General features: G+C 31.0%; 2 protein-coding genes across 3 annotated transcripts; one reads left to right on the forward strand and one right to left on the reverse strand.

Moving 5' to 3' along the window:
- Positions 1-640: 640 nt before the first annotated feature.
- On the forward strand, positions 641-5,954 carry LOC100782180 (cationic amino acid transporter 6, chloroplastic). Its single transcript, XM_003549904.5, has 5 exons — positions 641-1,147; positions 1,337-1,559; positions 1,892-2,222; positions 2,502-2,730; positions 4,905-5,954. Exons 1-5 carry the CDS (start codon positions 757-759, stop codon positions 5,450-5,452), a joined length of 1,722 nt encoding a protein of 573 aa, XP_003549952.1. The 5' UTR covers positions 641-756; the 3' UTR covers positions 5,453-5,954.
- Positions 5,955-14,253: 8,299 nt separating this feature from the next.
- Positions 14,254-18,055, reverse strand: CYP33 (peptidyl-prolyl cis-trans isomerase CYP33). Of its 2 annotated transcripts, XM_041011214.1 has the most exons (6): positions 17,370-18,055; positions 16,410-16,511; positions 16,078-16,122; positions 15,898-16,001; positions 15,537-15,674; positions 14,519-14,657 (listed from the first exon to the last, which is right to left on the reverse strand). In XM_041011214.1, exons 1-5 carry the CDS (start codon positions 17,874-17,876, stop codon positions 15,575-15,577), a joined length of 858 nt encoding a protein of 285 aa, XP_040867148.1. In that variant the 5' UTR covers positions 17,877-18,055; the 3' UTR covers positions 14,519-14,657; positions 15,537-15,574. The 2 variants fall into 2 exon arrangements, with proteins under 2 accessions (XP_003550923.2, XP_040867148.1); XM_003550875.5 differs by lacking the exon at positions 15,898-16,001 and having other exon boundaries at positions 14,254-14,657; positions 17,370-18,049.
- Positions 18,056-19,851: the final 1,796 nt, after the last annotated feature.

The raw sequence follows: 19,851 nt of genomic DNA on the forward strand, positions 1-19,851 counted from the left end.
TACTGAAATTTTCATAAATAACATAACAAGATGATATCAGTAACTTCAATAATTCACGTGAAATGATACAGAGGCGAAAGGAAGAAAAAAACAGACATAAAAGAGGAAGAGAGAGAAGGTTAATTTGGTAACTAACAAAAGTTAAAAAGAGAAAAGAATGAAAAAAATGGTTAAACAAAATGTTATTTGCTTTGATAAAAAAAATATTGAATAGCCCTACAAATGACATGTAATTATTAAGGATAATAATAATTAAATAAATATAGCAATAAATTATAAATAAATTTAGAAATTGATAATAATTATTAATTATGTTGAAAATAAATTTGTTCTAAACTAACATAAAAAACTCTGAACACTAATTAAACCAAACTATAAATAACACTTACTAATGGTGTAAAAAAAGAAATTATTAAATAAGTTTGAATTATTATATTCATGATTTTTTTATAACGCAATTAATTTTTTAATTAATTTATGAAAGAGAATTAATAATATTTAATTAATTATGGGTCATATATTGTAATTGTGATTGTTTGGGGACCATGGGTCCCATGATCCATATAATAATTTCTGGTCAGAACTAGGCTAGGGACATTTGGCTAGGCCCTCTTAATTATCAACTGTTAGCAAAAGGAACCAAGAAAAGCATAGCAATATTCCCTCTCCCAACTTCTTATTTAAAACCTTCAATCCACTCCTTATTGAAGCCAAGCCAAAAGAAGCTCATCAGTGCTTACACAGACATTAATAATAATGTCTAACATCCACACTGCAACAAGCAGCATGAAAAGGTTGTCAAGTTATTTGCATTCCCTATCCCAAACCCCTCACAGGCTCAGAAAGAGAATGCTAGCCACTTGGACCCCAGAACAGGAATTCAACCAAGTGAGGCACAGATCTGGTGCTGACATGAAGAGGAAGCTCAAGTGGCATGATCTTGTGGCTCTTGGTGTTGGAGGAATGCTTGGTGTTGGAGTCTTTGTCACTACTGGCTCTGTTGCCCTTCACCACTCTGGTCCTTCAGTCTTCATTTCCTACATCATAGCAGGAATTTCAGCCCTTCTCTCCTCTTTGTGTTACACTGAATTTGCTGTTCAAGTACCAGTTGCTGGAGGAGCTTTCAGTTATTTAAGATTAACTTTTGGTACAAACCTTTTTTTTATTCCATTGAATTTTAGTTTTTCTTTTTATCTGAATCGAAAACAAATATAAAGAAGTTTATAATAATACATATGTTGTTCAATCAACTGAGTTAGACTCTTCGTTGGTCCATTGGATTTTAGTTTACTATATATACCTTTTGAATTTACTTGTAATTGTGTGTGATGTGTAGGGGAATTCTTGGGATATTTTGCTGGGGCAAATATACTAATGGAGTATGTGTTCTCAAACGCTGCCGTGGCAAGGAGCTTCACAGAATATTTGAGCATTGCATTTGGAGAAAATGATCCAAATGTGTGGAGAGTGGAAGTCCCTGGCTTGCCAAAGGATTATAACATGCTGGATTTTCCAGCAGTGGCTCTCATTCTTATTCTCACTCTCTTCTTGTGTCATAGGTTTGATTGATATATTAATTTAACTGTTACTAATTCTATAATATTTTTTTCTCTTCTGCTTGGAATATGTGGTTTTGGCTATGATGCTATCTGCTTATTATCAGTTTTTAGTCATCTAAATTTCATTGGATAAACATTTAAATATATTATCCTGTTATGTGACAACTAACAAACTACTTTATTACCTATTTGGCTTTTGTTTTTTAATCATAATGCTGAACCATTAATTATTTACAATTTTATTTTAATGTTTGTCAAGGTTTAGTGGAATTTTGAAAGTGCTTGTTTTAATTATTCTTCTTTTTTTATTGTTATTTTCTTGTTGATTGCAGTACAAAGGAAAGCTCCATGTTGAACCTCATTATGACAGCCTTTCATATTATTTTCTTTGGATTCATCATAATCGCTGGTTATTGCAATGGAAGTGCCAAAAACTTGGTTTCTCCAAAAGGACTAGCTCCTTTTGGTGCTAGAGGTGTTCTTGATGGAGCAGCAATAGTCTACTTCAGTTATATAGGCTATGACTCAGCTTCAACCATGGCTGAGGAGGTTACAGACCCTTTTAAGAGCCTACCCATTGGAATTGTGGGTTCAGTTCTTATAACCACTTTGCTTTATTGCCTAATGGCTCTGTCTTTGTGCATGATGGTTCCTTACAACAAGGTCAGCACTCGGTAGTTTTTTTTATCGATTGTTAGTTAAATATATAGTTTTTGCTAGTGTAAGAAATTCAAATCCACGATCTTTCTTCGACCATCATTATAACATTATAACTCCTTCAGTAATCAGTAGTATATCAAACAATTAGTGGCATATATATGAAGCCTCTCAATTCCTTAGTTTCTAGTAAGAATGAATTGGAGCCTAACTTTACGAATCATATAGTATAATATTTGTTGTGTTAATGATAAAGCTAATTAATTACTATGTGGCTTAATATAGATATCAGAGAAAGCATCATTTTCAATAGCTTTTCTGAAAATTGGTTGGAATTGGGCAAGCAACCTTGTTGGGGCAGGTGCAAGTTTGGGAATAGTGGCTTCTCTCTTGGTTGCCATGTTAGGCCAAGCAAGATACCTTTGTGTTATAGGAAGGGCACGGCTTGTGCCATCTTGGTTAGCCAAAGTGCATCCTTCAACCGGCACACCATTGAATGCCACGGTCTTTTTGGGTAAGCAAATTTGTTTATGTGTCTTAATTTGGTGTGTAGTTTATGTCTTAATTATGAAAAAAGCTCAAGCCATTATATATACTAGGTTCGGCTATTTGAACTTTTTTGTGTTTTTTCTCTAGAAGAATCGTAGATATTTCAACATGCACTTTTCTATAAATGTTTGGTTTACTAACACACTTGAGGATACGGAAACTGATCACTTTTGATTTTTATGCATATAATGAGTAGTGATACGGAAAATGATGACTCAGTATTGATCTGCAATAAAATAAGTTGTAATTTGGGCTAGTAATTAATTAAGGCATTTGTTTAGTGAAGAATCACATATTTAAATTTTGGTTCAATCAAATAACGACATGTTCATTATTAGCATAAGTACTTTATAATGTCTTTTCACGTTTCTTAATATGCTATGTTTCTCTAAAGTTCAGTATCAGGATGACTTTGAGTCACCTAAAAGATCAGATATATTAATTACGACGGGATAACTAACAGTTAGTTTTTTTTAATATGTAGTTATTTACACTCTATTTTTAATACTTAATAATTTTTTAACCACCTTACATTAAATAGTCGGCGTTTAGTATCAAACTTCTTATGTGTGCTTTAATTTTTGCTATTCACCTTCATTGCCTAGCATGGTTCTCTCTCATTCACGATATATAAACTTCAATTTGAAGGACTTTTTGTCTTATCAGAATACTTAATTTAACTTTTATATCTATAAAACATTATCTTAGTCTTTTCTCACTGCATTAATTGTTGTATATAGAAAGGGAGGTTTATGTATTCGGTTTTCAATAACTTTAGTCCACAGTTTTGGTTGAAACTATGTGTCGTCAATCAAATTGTATTTTAATTTTTTATTAAAAAATTAATAGAATATTTAAAGTGATAAGGAGAAATTCAAGTGATATAACCAACTTGTTCCAAAAAAAAAAACAGATATATAATCAATAGTAATTGAATACAATTAATTTTTATCAGTTGAATATGAATAATTTAGCGTTTTATTAATGCCATGTTTATCTTTAAATCTATAGATAAATAATTAATAGTGGCAGTTATAGATTTAAAAAAATAGATGCTGGGATTCTTCTATTTAGTAGTATATACAACTCTGCAATACCTTCACCTCTCTTCTACGTACCTTAATTTTTCTTGTCACATCCTATTACTTATTCCATCTTTCATTTTTTTTTTATCTTTTTGTTATTTTATCTTTCACTGAATGTGTATATATACATCATGAGTATAAGAATATCAATTAATAGACATTGGTGAAAGTTTAATGACATATGATATGTTAATTTTTCTATGTCCCAAGTTATATATATATATATATATAAAAGGTTATTGGTCTTTCAAAATTTAAATATTTAAAAAATATCAATTTTTTTTTCTCAAATGCAATCAACAAGTGTAATATAGAAACATTCAACTCATTTTTTTCAAAAAAATAAAATAAAATAATACAGATTACTGAATGTATTTTTAAGATATTGTTTTCTCAAAAGCTAAACCACAGCAGTGTTTTAAACTGCAGTCACAATAATTCTAAATAGTGGTACATAAAATAAAATTCTAATAAAACACCTCTCAAAGAAAATCTAATTAATAAAACAATTTAAAACATTATCTTTCCCCCAAACCCTTTAAAGACGCATGTCATAAGTTGGGATAGTACTTTTTTTTTTGAGAAAATCTAATTAATATATCCATTAATTGTTAATATGTAAAAAAAAAACAACTTCGACATTAGTTAAGTTTCATTCATTAGTTCTAGTCTTGTACTACTCTCAAGTTAAACTGAACATAGATGAACTTTTATTTTAACTTTACTTGATGTATTTTCTTTAATAATTATTAAAATTAAGCCATTATGTTGATTATGTTTTATATTTTTAATATTAATTTTATGAACAAATGAAACGATGATTCAACATCTATATACTTGACTAGGTAATAACTTTAATTAAAAAAACTTGGCAAGATCGACACATACAAATGTCATGTCATGGAAACATTATATTAAAAAACAAAAACATAAGAGAAGAAAGTGGAGATTAATTAACTAAATAAAAACAAGAAAGGTAAAGGGAAATGTGAAGGATACCATACCATATATATATAAATAAATATTTGTTCTTTTGTTGTTGTTATTGATGTAGGACTTTGCACAGCAACAATTACACTATTCACCGAGCTTGACATTATAATTGAGTTGATTAGCATCGGCACACTGTTGGTGTTCTACATGGTAGCCAACGCTCTTATATACCGTCGATATGTAATCACTAGCCATGCCCCACCTACGCACACTCTCGTTTTCCTCTTTCTCCTTTCCCTAAGTGCACTATGCTTCTCCCTTGCGTGGAAGTTCAAGCAGCAATGGTGGGTTCTCCTACTTTTTGGCGGGTTTATGATCGCCATCACTGCCTTCTTTCAACACGTGGTACTTACTACGACTACTACTATTCATTGGTCCGTGCCATTCATGCCATGGCCACCCGCCATGTCCATCTTCCTTAACGTTTTCCTCATGACAACCCTCAAAATCCTCTCTTTCCAACGATTTGCCATATGGGCATGTCTCATTACAATCTTCTACGTGCTCTATGGCGTCCACAACACTTATGAGGCTGAGGAGACTGAGAATGAAGTGGATTCAAGTGTAAACAACTTGCATACCAAGGTAGAAATTATTCAAGTGCACTAATTGAAGCAATCAAATTCAATTGGGCCAAAAATAAGAAAATAATATTATGTAGCTAAGTACATTTAATTTAATTTAATTTGTGGGAAAGAGACAGATGGGGATATTCTAAAGGAATGTTGCAATATATTGGTGATGAACTCTTCAAGCAACAATGATTCTTTTTAGTAGTAGTGGGAAACATTGAATTGAGTTCAAGTCCAATCTGGCCGGGCGCAATCTGCAGTCTTTTGAATAGTACTACTACTGAAGAAATCACTTGTTGAATTGTATCGATGTTATGTCATTTCGGTAGCACGTCAAAAGTGAAATGTGGTGGGTCAAAATCATGAGGTTGAATTAGTTTAGCAATCTCTTCAGTATCTTTGGAAAAGATGGGTTGAATTAAGGACCAAGCTATATATATGCCAACCTATAAAATTCCTTACATGGGGCATAAAAGTGTATATATATCAGCCTTGTATTCCTCTTATTAATTATTAGTACTAGTATTATTGTTGTTGTATGTCCACTTGGTTACTGATTTTTTCTTTCTCACTTTATTTTTTCTTCTGGATAATTAAGAACATTACTGTCATCACTAGGCCTTATTAATTTCTTTCACCATATTCTCCATACGTACAAAGCCATCTTATACAGTACTGACGAGTAGAAAAGGAAGCAAGGAAATAATGAGATTTTAAAATATTGACAACAAAATACATGTGAAATCACAATGGAACAACATAATTAATAAGTGAGAGAGAACCCTTAGTTATTATATAAATGCATAATCATAATAAAACGTCCTAGAAATCTTTATAAATGACCCTTTTTTTTTTATGGAAAAAAGTGGTAGAACGGTGATCTTAACGATAAAGTTGGACCCGGGAAGTCTTTTTGATCTCTAGGGGAAGGAGGGCGAGTTCTTCCAAGCTCTTACATATATTATTACATGTACTTTCTTAAGAAGGTTTATACTTGATTTTTTCTGTCAACTATTTTGTATATGTTTTGGTATGCCCAAAAAGTCTTGTATCTGTTAAGGACTAAAAGCTAAGGACAATGTATAAACATTTTTTTTTTAACTCTCCGAAACCATTTTTAGGGACAAAATTGTGATGATTCATTGAACATCAGAGACAATACTTCAAACGTGGTGATAGGAGGATTAAGTGATATTACTGGCACTGCAAAAAAAAAGTAATATTATTGGCCTTTACAATGTAGGATTAGGTGAATTTTTCGTACATGTACATGTACCATATAGATGCAGGTCATGCGGACTGTACCAGGACATTTTGTATATGGCATTGGGTGGACACTTGATGCTTAATTGCAAAACCTGAATCTATTATCAATGAATTTTCTTAGCTTATCCAAAAAATAAAGAACATAAATTTTAATAATTTTACCATTTAAAAGTTTTTCAATTTGGAACGTACAGGTGGCATGTCATTTGGTGCGCACCACACACAAAGTTAGGTATATGAATATTTGAGGCTGCCAGAATCTTAATCGTACGAAGACAGACTTGTGTCTTCAAATGGAAATAGGTACGAATAAGTGAAATTTCCGAATGCTTGGCGCTTTTCATTCTTATAAGTTATAACTTCAACTGTACATTTTAGGAAAATGTTAAACTGGAGGAAGAAATAGATAAAGAAAAGAGAGAGAGAGAAAGAAATTGATAATTGTAGCAAATGATTGCAACAATTTGGATCCTCTCTATTTCCATTCTCTTATGTCAAGATCATGCAAGCTACATTTAAACTCGTATATATTATGCAGTAATTGGAGAGGCAAGAGAAACCGTTGAGATCTTGGATGAAGAGATTTTTTTATCTTTAGAATTCGAAGATATTGAATTAAATCTTTTATTATCAGTGACAAATAATGTGTTGAAAAAATGAAGAGAAGTGAAAATGAGATAGAACAAAAGTTGAACAGTGGCTATGGATTCTACTCCAAATAATCAGTGTCCTTGTTCTGCTGGGGGAGATGCCAAAATAATAGTAATAGTAAAATAGATAACATAGTTGACTTTGTGGTTTCACTGATTTATTTGTAATGTGTTTTGCTGAGTTACCGTTAGAATGTGAAGCGTAATTCTCGTAACTACCTCTGAGAAATGTCGGGAACTATAACAAAAGAATATTTTGAAGGATAAAACTTACATGTAAAAAAAAAAACCTTACATACATACAATTTTTTATATTTAAGTTTTGTGCTATTTTTAAATCTTTGTTACGAGGCTTTATCTTGCCTGATAAATGGGTTTAGGACTTAGAAGACATATTAGGTTTATAAATAATTTATATAATAATATTTCTTGTATATATTTTTTTCATCACATCATTATTATATTTCATATTTATTTTTCTTTTTCTTTTTCCCTTTGGGTTGTAAAATTCACTATATATGAGTTGTTGTACAAATAATATTTTTCAATAAAAATGAAAATAATTGTAAAAGTATAACAATATATATTGTCAATTATTTTCCACAAGTACAATGCTGATCACATACCTTGTAATCTCAAAAAGAGTGACATATTCCTCTAATTTTGTGTTCTATAATATAGTAGGAGTGTCACCTTTTCAATATACTCATTCGATCAATATCAATGACATCCAGAAATGATAGAGAGATGACATAGCCGCTCATTCTAGGTTTTCTTTTATAACCTCCTTAACCTAATTCATAATTAATCATATCAATGTTGATCACCCATTAAACTCTTATTGGATCAAACCCTAATCCAGAAGAATATAATAAAAGCCATTATTTATTTTTAGTACTTTTAGTGATTAAACTGGATTGCTTTTTAATTTGTGCAATTCATTCGTAATTATCCCATATATTTATTCCTTTTTGTTTTCCCCCTCAAATTCTCTTTTCCAACTATAAATAGGAAAATAGTCTAAAATAATTGTCGGTTTTTCTTAATAACTTTTCCTTTTTGGTCCTTTGAATTATTATTTCATGTACTTTTCTTCTTGTGTAGTATTTGTTTGCTTCCTCCATTTTGTCTTATTCACATTCACCCGTTATCACTCTCCCAAGCTGCACTTGCTGTGTTCACTGCACCACTCTAAGGCCACCACTTCAACATGGTCGTTCCGGGAGACAAGCTTTTTTGCTTCCCACTACAATTCATGTACTGCATGCCTCTGCAGTGGACACATTTTGTTTTTTTAGTAGACACTCGGCTCCTTCAAAATAATTATTCAACGTATTATTTTGGTTTATTGAAAATTTAAAATTACTAAATAATCTTTTGAGGTTATATGTGTGAAATGCTACCACCAAAGGATGTCCCTTATTCTAATTAAATCAAATGTCACAGTTCAACTCCAAATTACAGGCAACCTGTTAAGTACTTGAATAAAAAGTTTTGTCATGTATAATAATTTTATCTAACTTGAACATGATTATCTTCAGTAGAAAATATACGTGATTTAAAACAAAAAAATACATGTAAAATGCTTCAATTTTTTTATTTTTTTCAATGCATAATTAGACATCAAATTAATTTTTTTAGAATTTAATTAACTACATATTTAGTTCAAACTATTTTAGAGAAATAATTTTTTTTTAATTTGTTCAGGAAATCTTAAAAAAAATAATCAATTAATTTTTTACACTTCAAGTGTGACAAATGTGTTTCAGTGGACGCTTTTTCTGGATGAAATTATTTACTGTTTCACACATATATGGAACACGTTCAGGAACGCACCACCGCATATACAAAGAGGATGGACTCTGAAACCCAGGATTCTTTTGCATGAAGTGTCAGAAATCCATCTTATGGGAGAGAAAATTTTACCATTTGTGTAGGATATTCAGCTATTCTGCTATAGGAGAGAATTTATTGGAGGTGGGGTAGGTTGTCCACCTTACTGATCTTTGAATGAGTTTGGAAGCAGAAACAGCAAACTGGTAGATTGTTCTGGAGTGAACATAATAACCTAAGTGCTCGATGCTCATTGTTTGCCAATTCAACAAGTGAATCATATTGACTGTCATCAGAGACCAATAGATTTGCATTATTTCTCTTAAATAATTGGGATATTCATGAACTTGCAATCCAGTGGAATTCTGTGTTAATTTGCATCAAATACCCTACATAATAAATTTAAATGGTCTTACCTGTCCAGATATTTTTTATGGTATGCTTGTACGTACGTGTAACCATATAAAGATACAAAATGATTATATACAATAAGATAAAAAATTGGTTATGTTGACTTGAATATGTAAAAAAAGGCTATTAATATTGAAAGTATTAATGAGGATAATAGATCGTTAGGTTTGTACTCTAAATATAGCTAGTAGTGTACCAATATGGTATAACATGTACATTGGTAGATAATATTATCACTTAAGTATATGGTCATGAGTTTAATCTCTTGCTTATGTGTATAAAAAAATATTTATTAGAAGAAATCAACTCCTTAAATGAATCCTAATGATTGAAAGATTAGTTTATAACTTTCGATCAAGGGATATTTTGATTCATACCATAACTAATCGTATGAAAAGGGATAATTTTAGACCATTATCTATCTATAATCTTGACAAATCTCTCATATGACACATTCAAATTTTTTTAATTTAAAAAATAATTTATAACACTTGATTATGTATTACATTAAAATTTGTCAGAATCATGAACTTAAGTGGTACTATAGAATCACCTAATAATTTGTATTAAAAAATTATATAAGACAAAAAACGATTTTAGACAAAGTTGGTATGGTGAATCTCATAGTAAATAAAATCTCTGAAGTTTTGGTTCATAACGAGCTGAATGACAATGTGTGTGATTCTAAGATTGTATATATAATTGTTTTTTCTTTGTATTTAGAGATGTGTTTTTCTTTTCCTTAGATAAAAAATAATAATTCAACATTACAGAGAGACATTTATATGGAATATGTTGATCTTTAACCTTTTTTGAAAATTAATCAACATGCTATTGCAAATAGAAATATCTTTTGCGTGTATCGTTATATTTTCTTTTGTTATTCAATTCGTATTAATTTAATGCTGTTTTAATAATTAATGTATTTTTTTATTCATTTGAAAAGAGGATATTATATGAAGCATATTATAAGATTAATTTGCTTCCATTTTTATATTTATGCATTATGTCGCTTTTCTTAATTATCTATTTAAATTTATTTAGTTATTATTATACTAGCTACTTTTTTGGTTTTTTTCTTCTTTTTTTTATGTTCTATATCAACAATTTTTATTTATTTGAATAATTATTTTTCTAATCGTGATTTTTTTACATATTAACACTTAATTTATATACATTTTCATACTTTTATACTTATTATTTAAATAAAACTCCACCTTGAATTAAAAAAAATGCAAAAGGATGAGGAAGATATGTTAGGAATTTTAAAGCAAGCAAAAACTTGAATGATGATTAGTGGTAGATCAACGGTAGCTCTAGTAGGAGTTAACCACGAAATATCAAAACCTCAAAAGAAAGAATTTCAATGCTACAATTGTGGCATGAGAACACAATTGAAGAAACATTGTTGACACAAATAAGAATGCTTAGAAGATTCTTGAAGTAACTTTAATGATGTGTTGCCAGTACCTCAAACGATGGATAAATATTTTATAATGGAGCAACAGTTGGTTCTAAAGGCGTAAAACAAGTCAATGATATTTGGATAATGGATTTAGGTGCAACATAACATATGACTACACACTTAGGCTGGTGTTGTATAATTTGAAGCAAATACCAAGAGCATGACATTCTATGATTACATAATCTTGTTGCAAAATGGATATTTATTGGCACCAATTCTTAGTGAAATTATAAGTAGTTACAATGCTAGTATGGCCATGGATGATCTTAGCATGATTGATGATGATGATGGATTTAAGGTCAAAAGGAATAAGGATAAGACTTGTTGAAAAATAAATATGGCATAGTTTACTCTAGAGTGGAAAATACCGTGGGTTCACCTAAAAAAAATAATTTGAGGAATATCAACAATAAACATATCATCAAGGAGAAATTCACTTATATGCATTGAAGCAAGATCAAGAATGAGTGAACTAGGTGATAATTGTGAAATTTGAATTTAATTTATAGTCAATTTTAACTAAGAATGATTATAATTTTTTCTTTAGTATTGTATTTAATGAAATAATGAAGAATTTAATATCATTACATTTTGTGACCAGCAGGATTCAAAAGAAGATAATTTCAAGTGTTTTGAAAAAAATTGATGCTAAACGTAAAGAAAAAGTTTTGAAAAAAATTTAAAGGGACAACTCACTTAACGCACAGACTAGTCTCATTGCACATCCTCGCTTAGCGGGCAAGCTTAGCGTGAAGAAATTCAAAGGCGCGCTTAGGACAAAATCCCGTGCTAAGTGCATGACAGTCTCGCTAAGCCCAAAGATTAGTGCGCTCAGCCCGTGAGTTCGTGTGAATTTTAAGCTACCTTAAGCCAATAAAAGGAGTAGAAAGTAAAGGACAAAGACACATCGAGATTCAGAGCTCTCTATTAAATACACCTAAAGCCTGAACATCTCTCATAGGGAAAAATGATTGATTCACAAGCTTATGTTCTGAAGTTATTATTTGCATTTAATCCTATTTATTTTATTGTTCTTGTCTTTTAATTTCAAATTATTGCAATTCTTTATCTCTTGCTTACAGATTGGATATTTATCGACTAAAGTACAAAAAAATCCATATGGATTCGACACTCGAACTTTTATTTTAACTTTTCTACTTCTGACAAATTGATACATTTGTCAACGAGTTAACACTAGGTTACTGCAAGCATCCCATATTAGGGAGGACATCAACACATTTTATTAATTTCTATGTGAAAAATTTTCTTTGGTAGCTTTATGTGGATATGGATGATCATAACTTTTCATCTTCTATTGTACGAAAAAGTATGATTTTTTTCAACAAACTTTGCCCTCTAAAACCACAAATGTTGTTAGTTGTCGCCCGAAGTTGTGTTCCACCACCAGAGAACCAATTTTCGGAATCCATGGGTTAATGAGAGGTTTAGACCTTAAAGCACACCTTCATAGTTTTGCGACAAAAGGCCAAGGTTAGCCCCAATAACTTAGAGAAGCCAATAATTTAAAATCAGGTTAAACTTGATTATGAATTTTAAAATCAAGATAAAGTGGCCCTATATTTTCTCACCCATATCTCTAAACGAAGTCACAGTCTTATCATTTTCTCTTTTAATGATAAGAGATACGTTGTTATATGATAAGGGCTTATCTACATCCTGAAAAGGATGAATTAGTTTTTATGATGGACATAATATGATCCCTATACACATTAATTCCATCATTTGGAAAGTGTTCTAAGGCTGGAAGTATTCTATGCGTTGAAGGCTTCAAGCATTGCTTTTAAAGTTATGATCAGAGCTTAGTAATCCTAGTTAAATATATGTTCATTCATGACTATGATCACTAAAGTATTCTAAATGTTTGTCAATATTATAAATTAGTCTTATTATAAAAAGGAATGATGATAGTATTGTTTTCCAATTAAAATAAGAATTTTATTTTAATAATCTATGTTGGCCTTATTAATATAAACTTTTATTACGTGCAATTTTAACGGAAAGACAACACTAAAGATTTATATCTTCGGAGGAGCTGCTGCATTTTGATGGTGAAACAATTTTATTACGTGCAATTTTAACGGAAGAGACCACCTTAAATGCAAGGTCAAAGTTGTTGGATCCTATTACATCCTAACATTTGATGGAACTTGCTGCCACGCTTAAGATGGTGAAGAACAGCCATCCAAGGATGAGAAGGCCTAATGAAATCCTCATAAAAAAATTGTTTATTCCTCCAATTCCACAAAAGTTACATATAGTATTGGCCCAAATTAAACCACGTTCCATTGTCACTGCTTCTATCTCCCCATAAAGAGATTTGTTTGGACCTAATGAAGAAGATTCCCAAACAAGAAAAGCACCAACTTATCAAGATCAACCAAATGACGCCAGAAAAGGGTAGTTAGTGGACAGTCCCTCTAAACCATGAATAATAGTCTCAGGTCTATCATTACAGCGTTTCAGATTACGGATCACTAATTAGTAATACCTTATTTAGCTATTTTAGACACAATTAATCATCAATCTTCCATAAGAAATTTGCAAAACAACAGTTGCAAACGCTGAATTTTATAAATAAACACAGGCTTGACTTCGGAGCCAAATTAAGCAAAAACAAGCCAATAATAATCGTGTTTTTGAAAACAAAGTCACCAAAAAAGTCTTCAGAGTACCTAATTGATGTAATTTAGTTAGTCATACACATTGAATTTGTGAGGAAAAACTTAAATTTGATTCCAACATAAATACATAATACATTCTTAAGAAGAAGAGATGAAGAGTTTAAATGTAACTAAATTCTGAATTAAAAATTAATTTTATAGTCAATTCAAGAAATCGAAACTTACAAAAATATCTCATGTTTTATTATGGAACCAAAAGGCGCAAGGTGATTAAAAAAATAAGTCTTCACAATTGAATATTACTAATAGTGTACTTGTGATAAAATTGCTGCAATTAATAGTAATAGTAATATATTTAACATTAAATAAGTTTTTATATTGAGAAGTCAACTATGTGTAGAATAAGTTAGAAGTAGAATATTAGTTTTTTTGCATTTTAACTTTGCATGGAAGTAACTTCTGCATTCCCTTTCGGTGAATCCTTTCCCACAAGTTACAGTGAGTAAATTAGCAAACATGCATCTAAGTGGGAGACAGAAAAATCATCGTCTTTGGTTAAAGCATAACAATATTCCTATAAAACCTTGAAACCAAAGAATTGTTTCAAGCTGAATTTGCTTTGGTATTAAAATTTTCATGGCCTTTATCGATTCTCCGCAACATCAAAGGAACGGGTTTTTTCAAAAGGGTCACGTTGACATTTTTCCAAACATCAGATTTTGTGGGGAGTGTAGAAATTTTCTCAGCAATGTGCATATCTTCTGGAAGAACAGAACCGAAGACAGTGAATTCCTTTTTCCATTCCCAATGGTTGGCAAGGCTTATAAAGAATTCTGGACCAGAACCAACCCAAGCAACTGAACCCCTTCTTATAGTGGGGCAATCTTCAATGGGAATTTTCTTGAATATGGTTCCTTCACCCCCTTGGGCTTCCAACGTTCCTTGAATCAATGCAAAAGGGGGACCAAAAGCAGCCTGAAAATATGAGGATTCATTTGCCATCATTGAACTCTAAAAACATGCACATGACATCGATAGAAATTCGATAGTCCTTTAATATCAAATGTATATTTCTGTTTAGGTCTTTAGACACAAGAATAAGGATAATATCTATAAATACAAAGTAAAAGTGCATAGTCAATAGTGTGATTTCTAACATTTACGTATGAAACTGAAAACTGAAAAGAAACTATAGGTTTTCGTTATGTAAGCATAGGAGAAGAGTCCAATTCAAAAGACTAGTTCACATGTAGGAGAGTCTGATGGCTTAAGTATTACACATATAAATTCAATGTGAGACACATAATATTGTCACCTCTTTTAAGAGTTAAAGTCCATGTCGACTTCACACTATCCACATTGACCCAATGGTATTCTTTTTTCCTTTGACGGCTTCACTCACCTATTAATATACGGTATATTGCATCTTAATCCAGTCTATAAGTAACCCTTTTCATAGCCCAACTCTCAATGAAAACAAAAAAAAATTGACTCAAGTATAAGAAGAGAACTCAACTCAAAAGAAAGAGAACCTCATAACTTAAGTACACCCTCAATGTGAGACTCATAACAGTTTTACCATTTTGGAAGGATAAAAAAATTCAGGGATTAAAACAAGAAACATATATAGTCTCCTAAACAGAATATATAGGCCCCCCAAAAATTAATGTCATGATGGAGATAAATAACTAACAGTGACAATCAGACTGAAATAATTACAGAATATTAAGTAACTAAAGCTGTTACATAACATAATAATTCGAATGAATAATTGCAGAGTGGTTTGGATACAAATGTGGAATGTCTGTACATCCAATCATGCATCACTTTCACTTAGGAAAAAACCAATCTTACATTTTTAAGGTGGTTTCCTTTTGAATCCCATGATTGACCTATGCTCTCTGCTCGGAAAAATTGGCAGCCAACACAAAGTTGCAATTGCAACAATTCCAGAATGTAGGCAACAGAGTGCGGTGCACAGTCAGGGAAGAGCTTCACCAAATTAACAATTTTCAGAATTAGCTTGACATCTGAATAAAAAACCATCCAGAACCAAAATGAGTAGTATAGTAGTGTAGTACAAAGAATAGCAATGTGGTAGAAGTTGCATTTGTTTTAGCAGGAGTAATTATTGGTTAAGCACTTCACAGAAACCAAGAGTATTCAGTAGTTTCCTAGTCATTGAATTGTTACATATATTGGCAAAGGCAATCACCACAAATATTCATGGAAGCTCAAACCCAGATGCAGATTGCAACCAGACCAGTCCATTGGCAAATTTTCTAGTTGCTTTAAGAATTGAAGTGTGTCCATGTGCACCTTCAGATATATCAATTCCAAACTTATTAACATGCACAATAAATCATTGGTGTTGTGTCAAAGCATGGGCACTTACTTTTACACGAAGAGTTCCGAATTCAGTTTCCAGCCCAATAATTCCCTGAAGAAGAGATTAATTACAAATGATATTGAAAAATAAGATAACACACCCTAAATTGGTAATGAAAAGCATATCATAAAGAAACTAGTAAGAAAATTTCACAACATAGGTAATCTGCCCAAGATGAATTCCATTTAATCAGAAGACACAGCTAATGCCAAAGTTGCTTTTCTAGTTAGATATTTTAGACTCTTCCCATTACTCAATGTGTAACATTTAGAAACATTAATTTTTTTAAAAAAAATATGCACCCCTATTGGTGTTTAAATACACCAAACCTCTCTTACCTCTCCTTTTCCAAAGATGAGACCAGAAGTCCAACTAACTACTTCCCCTTCTGCGTTTATCTGTTCAGGGGCTAAACTGTCCTTTTGTTTCTTCAGCCAGCACTGAAATAATTAAGTTTAATACAGTGACTTCAAAGCTCAGGTTAATTTTATGCTTTCAAAAACAAAAGAAAAGAAAAAACTAGAACAATAGTCCAGACTGAAAATGAAGTCTTTCCTGCATAATAATCAAGTTTAATCAACAATATTCTATAATCTTATTAGTTGTTTCAATTTACATATTCTGGCAGACACTAACAAGGCAAAAGCATTTTACTTAGAAAATTTACACTGTTCAAGTTGAGAGTGTAACGTAAGAGACGTGATAGGCGTTAGCCAAGTTTTCTAACTTCGTCTATATGTGATGATAATAACTTTGATAATCATCAACATGCAAGCCTGAACTAGTATAAAAGCTGTTGCGAAAGCTCTATCTAACCCTTATCTTATAAATTTCGATGTCGATCTATTACTGTCTCTAGTTTTGGGTTTAAAATTAAAGCTGCACTTTTAAAATTTTAGTTGGTTGATCATTTTATCAATCTTTCGAAGCTCTCTCATAAGTGTATTTTGAAAAAAAAACTTCTTTTGGTTCAAGTCTTCTTTTAACAGTAACGTGATGTGAGTGCATGCCCTCAGGATTACTGATTACATAGTCTACATCTCAAACACTAGACAGCACAATTTTTTGGACATTAATATCTATTTTTCAGAAGTCAAACTCTTGAGCACAAAAAAGAAGTACTATATAAAATTACAGTTACGTATCCGGAACTCAGCAACTATAAACATTTTCATTTCACCACACTCCCAGAAGCAAGAAACTTGTGTGTGACTGTAAATCTTCTTGTCAATATTAGTTGTGTATAGTAATTAATTGACACAATTAACAAACCATATATCTTGAAGTAACATTCTCACCTCACCAAACTTAGATCCGCAATTGTGAGGGTTGGCACAGAAGACCCACGTGTCGCACAAACAAGGTCCATTATCGTTGACGGTGCACGTGGACTTGCACGCGTTGCAGCACTCTTGGGAAGTGTTGAGTTTGAAGTCAGAACCCCACTTCACAACGTCACCCCAAAGCTCCAAATTTTCTACTCCTCTGCAACACGCTTTACTGTCTTCGACCAGTGGCAACAACTCTGACTCTGAAAGCGGAGCTCTTAGCACTACCAAGGCGTAGATCAAACCACAGGAAACGAGAAACGCAGAGAGGAAGATCAGAGGGATGCTGCAAACGGTGCGTTTTGGTTCGTTTTTCTTGCGGCCCATTTGAGGATTTGGAAAGAAGAAGAAGAAGGACACCACCCAGAAAATGGAATCGTGTAATGGTAAGTGAAGATGAAAATATAGTAATAAGTGTGGGTGTTGACTGTGCATGTCAGAAATTAAAAAGGGTGGCGCAAGCCGAATTCGTTGCATGGAACATTGCCCTCTGTCGTAATGCAAATGAAAGTAGCTAGAAAGCGAACGTGTGTGGCATTGAGAATGATGGTAAATTGTTTATGAGTCCAAAGAAATTTTTGTTTACCATATTATTAGCAACAGAATATTTAATAATTTTGTAGATGATGAATCTTCATTCAATAATCTTACAAGTAAGTTTTATCCTTGCACCCACGTGGTTTTTTTTTCCGGCTCGAATCGATATTTTACATAAAGAAATCAAGTTTAATACCAAAAACTTTTAATTGATTCCAAAGAATTTGACTTTGTAACTTGGGGTTTCAGATCACGACCGAAATGGAAGTGAATGAGATGAGTGAAATAGGAGATGGAGACTAGTTTCTAGTAAGTGTATAGTAACGTTACGTGCTGAATTAAAATACGAATTCCCGCTAATAGAAAAATATTGGCATGTACTGTCCAAACATCTAGCTAACAGCATTTTTTTAAGAAGAAAAATAGTACAAAAAAAGAAAACCGTAGGTTTCCAAAAATTTAACTTTATTTTGGAAAATGATTGATTCATAACAGGCTGATGTTATGAACTAATGAAATAATAATAAATTAGTAATATCACCATTTATATTATTTTTCAACTTCTTTATATATATAACCTCTACTGTAATTTTTCTTTCATTTATCATAAACGTATTAAATATTTAAACACTGAGTGAAAATAATGGAATAATTAGAAAGATGATTATATATTGTTTAAATTTCTAAATGAATTAATAAACAAAACCATTTTTTAAATAAATAAATGGAGGGAATATAATACTGATCTTATAGTCCTTATTTTAAAGTATAAATTAAAAGTGTTACTTAGTCCTTATTTTAAAGTATAAATTTAATCTAAAATATTCATGTACTAATTATTTTTTTAAATATGCATTTTTGACTAAAGTCAACTCTAGAATAACATATAGAGAGAAACACAAACCTGCTAATGTTTTAAAGTTTTGTTGAAGGGGTATTTTTGAGAGAGAGAAAAAATACTAATTTGTGATAAATTCAATATTGCTCTCAACTATCTCAACCAATTTTTTTTTATATTGATAAATTAATTAATTGAACCTTATAATAAAGAATAAAGATATTATTATATTTGTATTAAAAAGGACAAAAATATGTGACCTTCATATTATTTATTTATTTATTTTAAATCAAACTCATAATCTTTTAAATTTTATTAAGAGATCTAATTTGATTGATTAGATAAGATGCATAAATTAATATAAATATCTCAATCACCGCCTTTCATTCACAACAATAATAAAAAAAAAAATCAAACTCATATATCAAGAATAATCAATTGTGTTCACCATCTGTTTGGCATGGAAATTGTGACTTTTACTAATAAATGATCAAAAATAATTATTAAAAGAAAAAAGTTTCACTTTCAGTACCATCATAAATTCTTGAACCAAAAAAGAGCGTAGGATAAGGAAGAAGTTAGGCAAAGAGAGGAAAAGTCTAAAAGAAAAGTTATTAATGCATTAAAGATAGATTAGGCAAGAAATGAGAAAATGACACATCTAAAAATTTGATGTGATGTTATTGTGTTTCATTATAAATTAGATATTGACTTGTACATGCGTACGTTGTAGTATTGTACGTGTCATAAATTTGGGGGAATAATGTAATTTTTGAACACGCAGAAAATTTAGAGTATTTAGTAATGCCTTTATTGAAATATAATCAACAAGCAAATGAAATATAAAGCATAAAATAACTATAATTGATATTGATTATTACAATACTTAAATAATATATCGATTCTTTCATTTGTTTAAAACCTTGATGAATTATTTCTTATAATATAATAATACCCATACGAGTATTATTTGACATTATAAACAATCACGGATCCAAGAAATCATTAAAATGGGAGCTGGATATTTTTTGTTTACTTTAACTATTTAAATATCTAAGTTCCAAAAAATAAATATTT

This window comes from Glycine max, chromosome 17 (assembly GCF_000004515.6).
Source record: "Glycine max cultivar Williams 82 chromosome 17, Glycine_max_v4.0, whole genome shotgun sequence".
In the NCBI taxonomy this organism is placed as follows: domain Eukaryota; kingdom Viridiplantae; phylum Streptophyta; class Magnoliopsida; order Fabales; family Fabaceae; genus Glycine; species Glycine max.

Coding starts and splice junctions, on each gene's coding strand:
- LOC100782180 (XM_003549904.5), top strand. CDS start 757: ATGTCTAACATCCACACTGCAACAAGCAGCATGAAAAGGTTGTCAAGT. Junction 1,148..1,336: donor TTATTTAAGATTAACTTTTG/GTACAAACCTTT, acceptor TGTGATGTGTAG/GGGAATTCTTGGGATATTTT. Junction 1,560..1,891: donor ACTCTCTTCTTGTGTCATAG/GTTTGATTGATA, acceptor TGTTGATTGCAG/TACAAAGGAAAGCTCCATGT.
- CYP33 (XM_003550875.5), bottom strand. CDS start 17,876: ATGCAACGAATTCGGCTTGCGCCACCCTTTTTAATTTCTGACATGCAC. Junction 15,675..16,077: donor TCGGAACTCTTCGTGTAAAA/GTAAGTGCCCAT, acceptor AATTTGGTGAAG/CTCTTCCCTGACTGTGCACC. Junction 14,658..15,536: donor AAGGAAACCACCTTAAAAAT/GTAAGATTGGTT, acceptor TCATATTTTCAG/GCTGCTTTTGGTCCCCCTTT.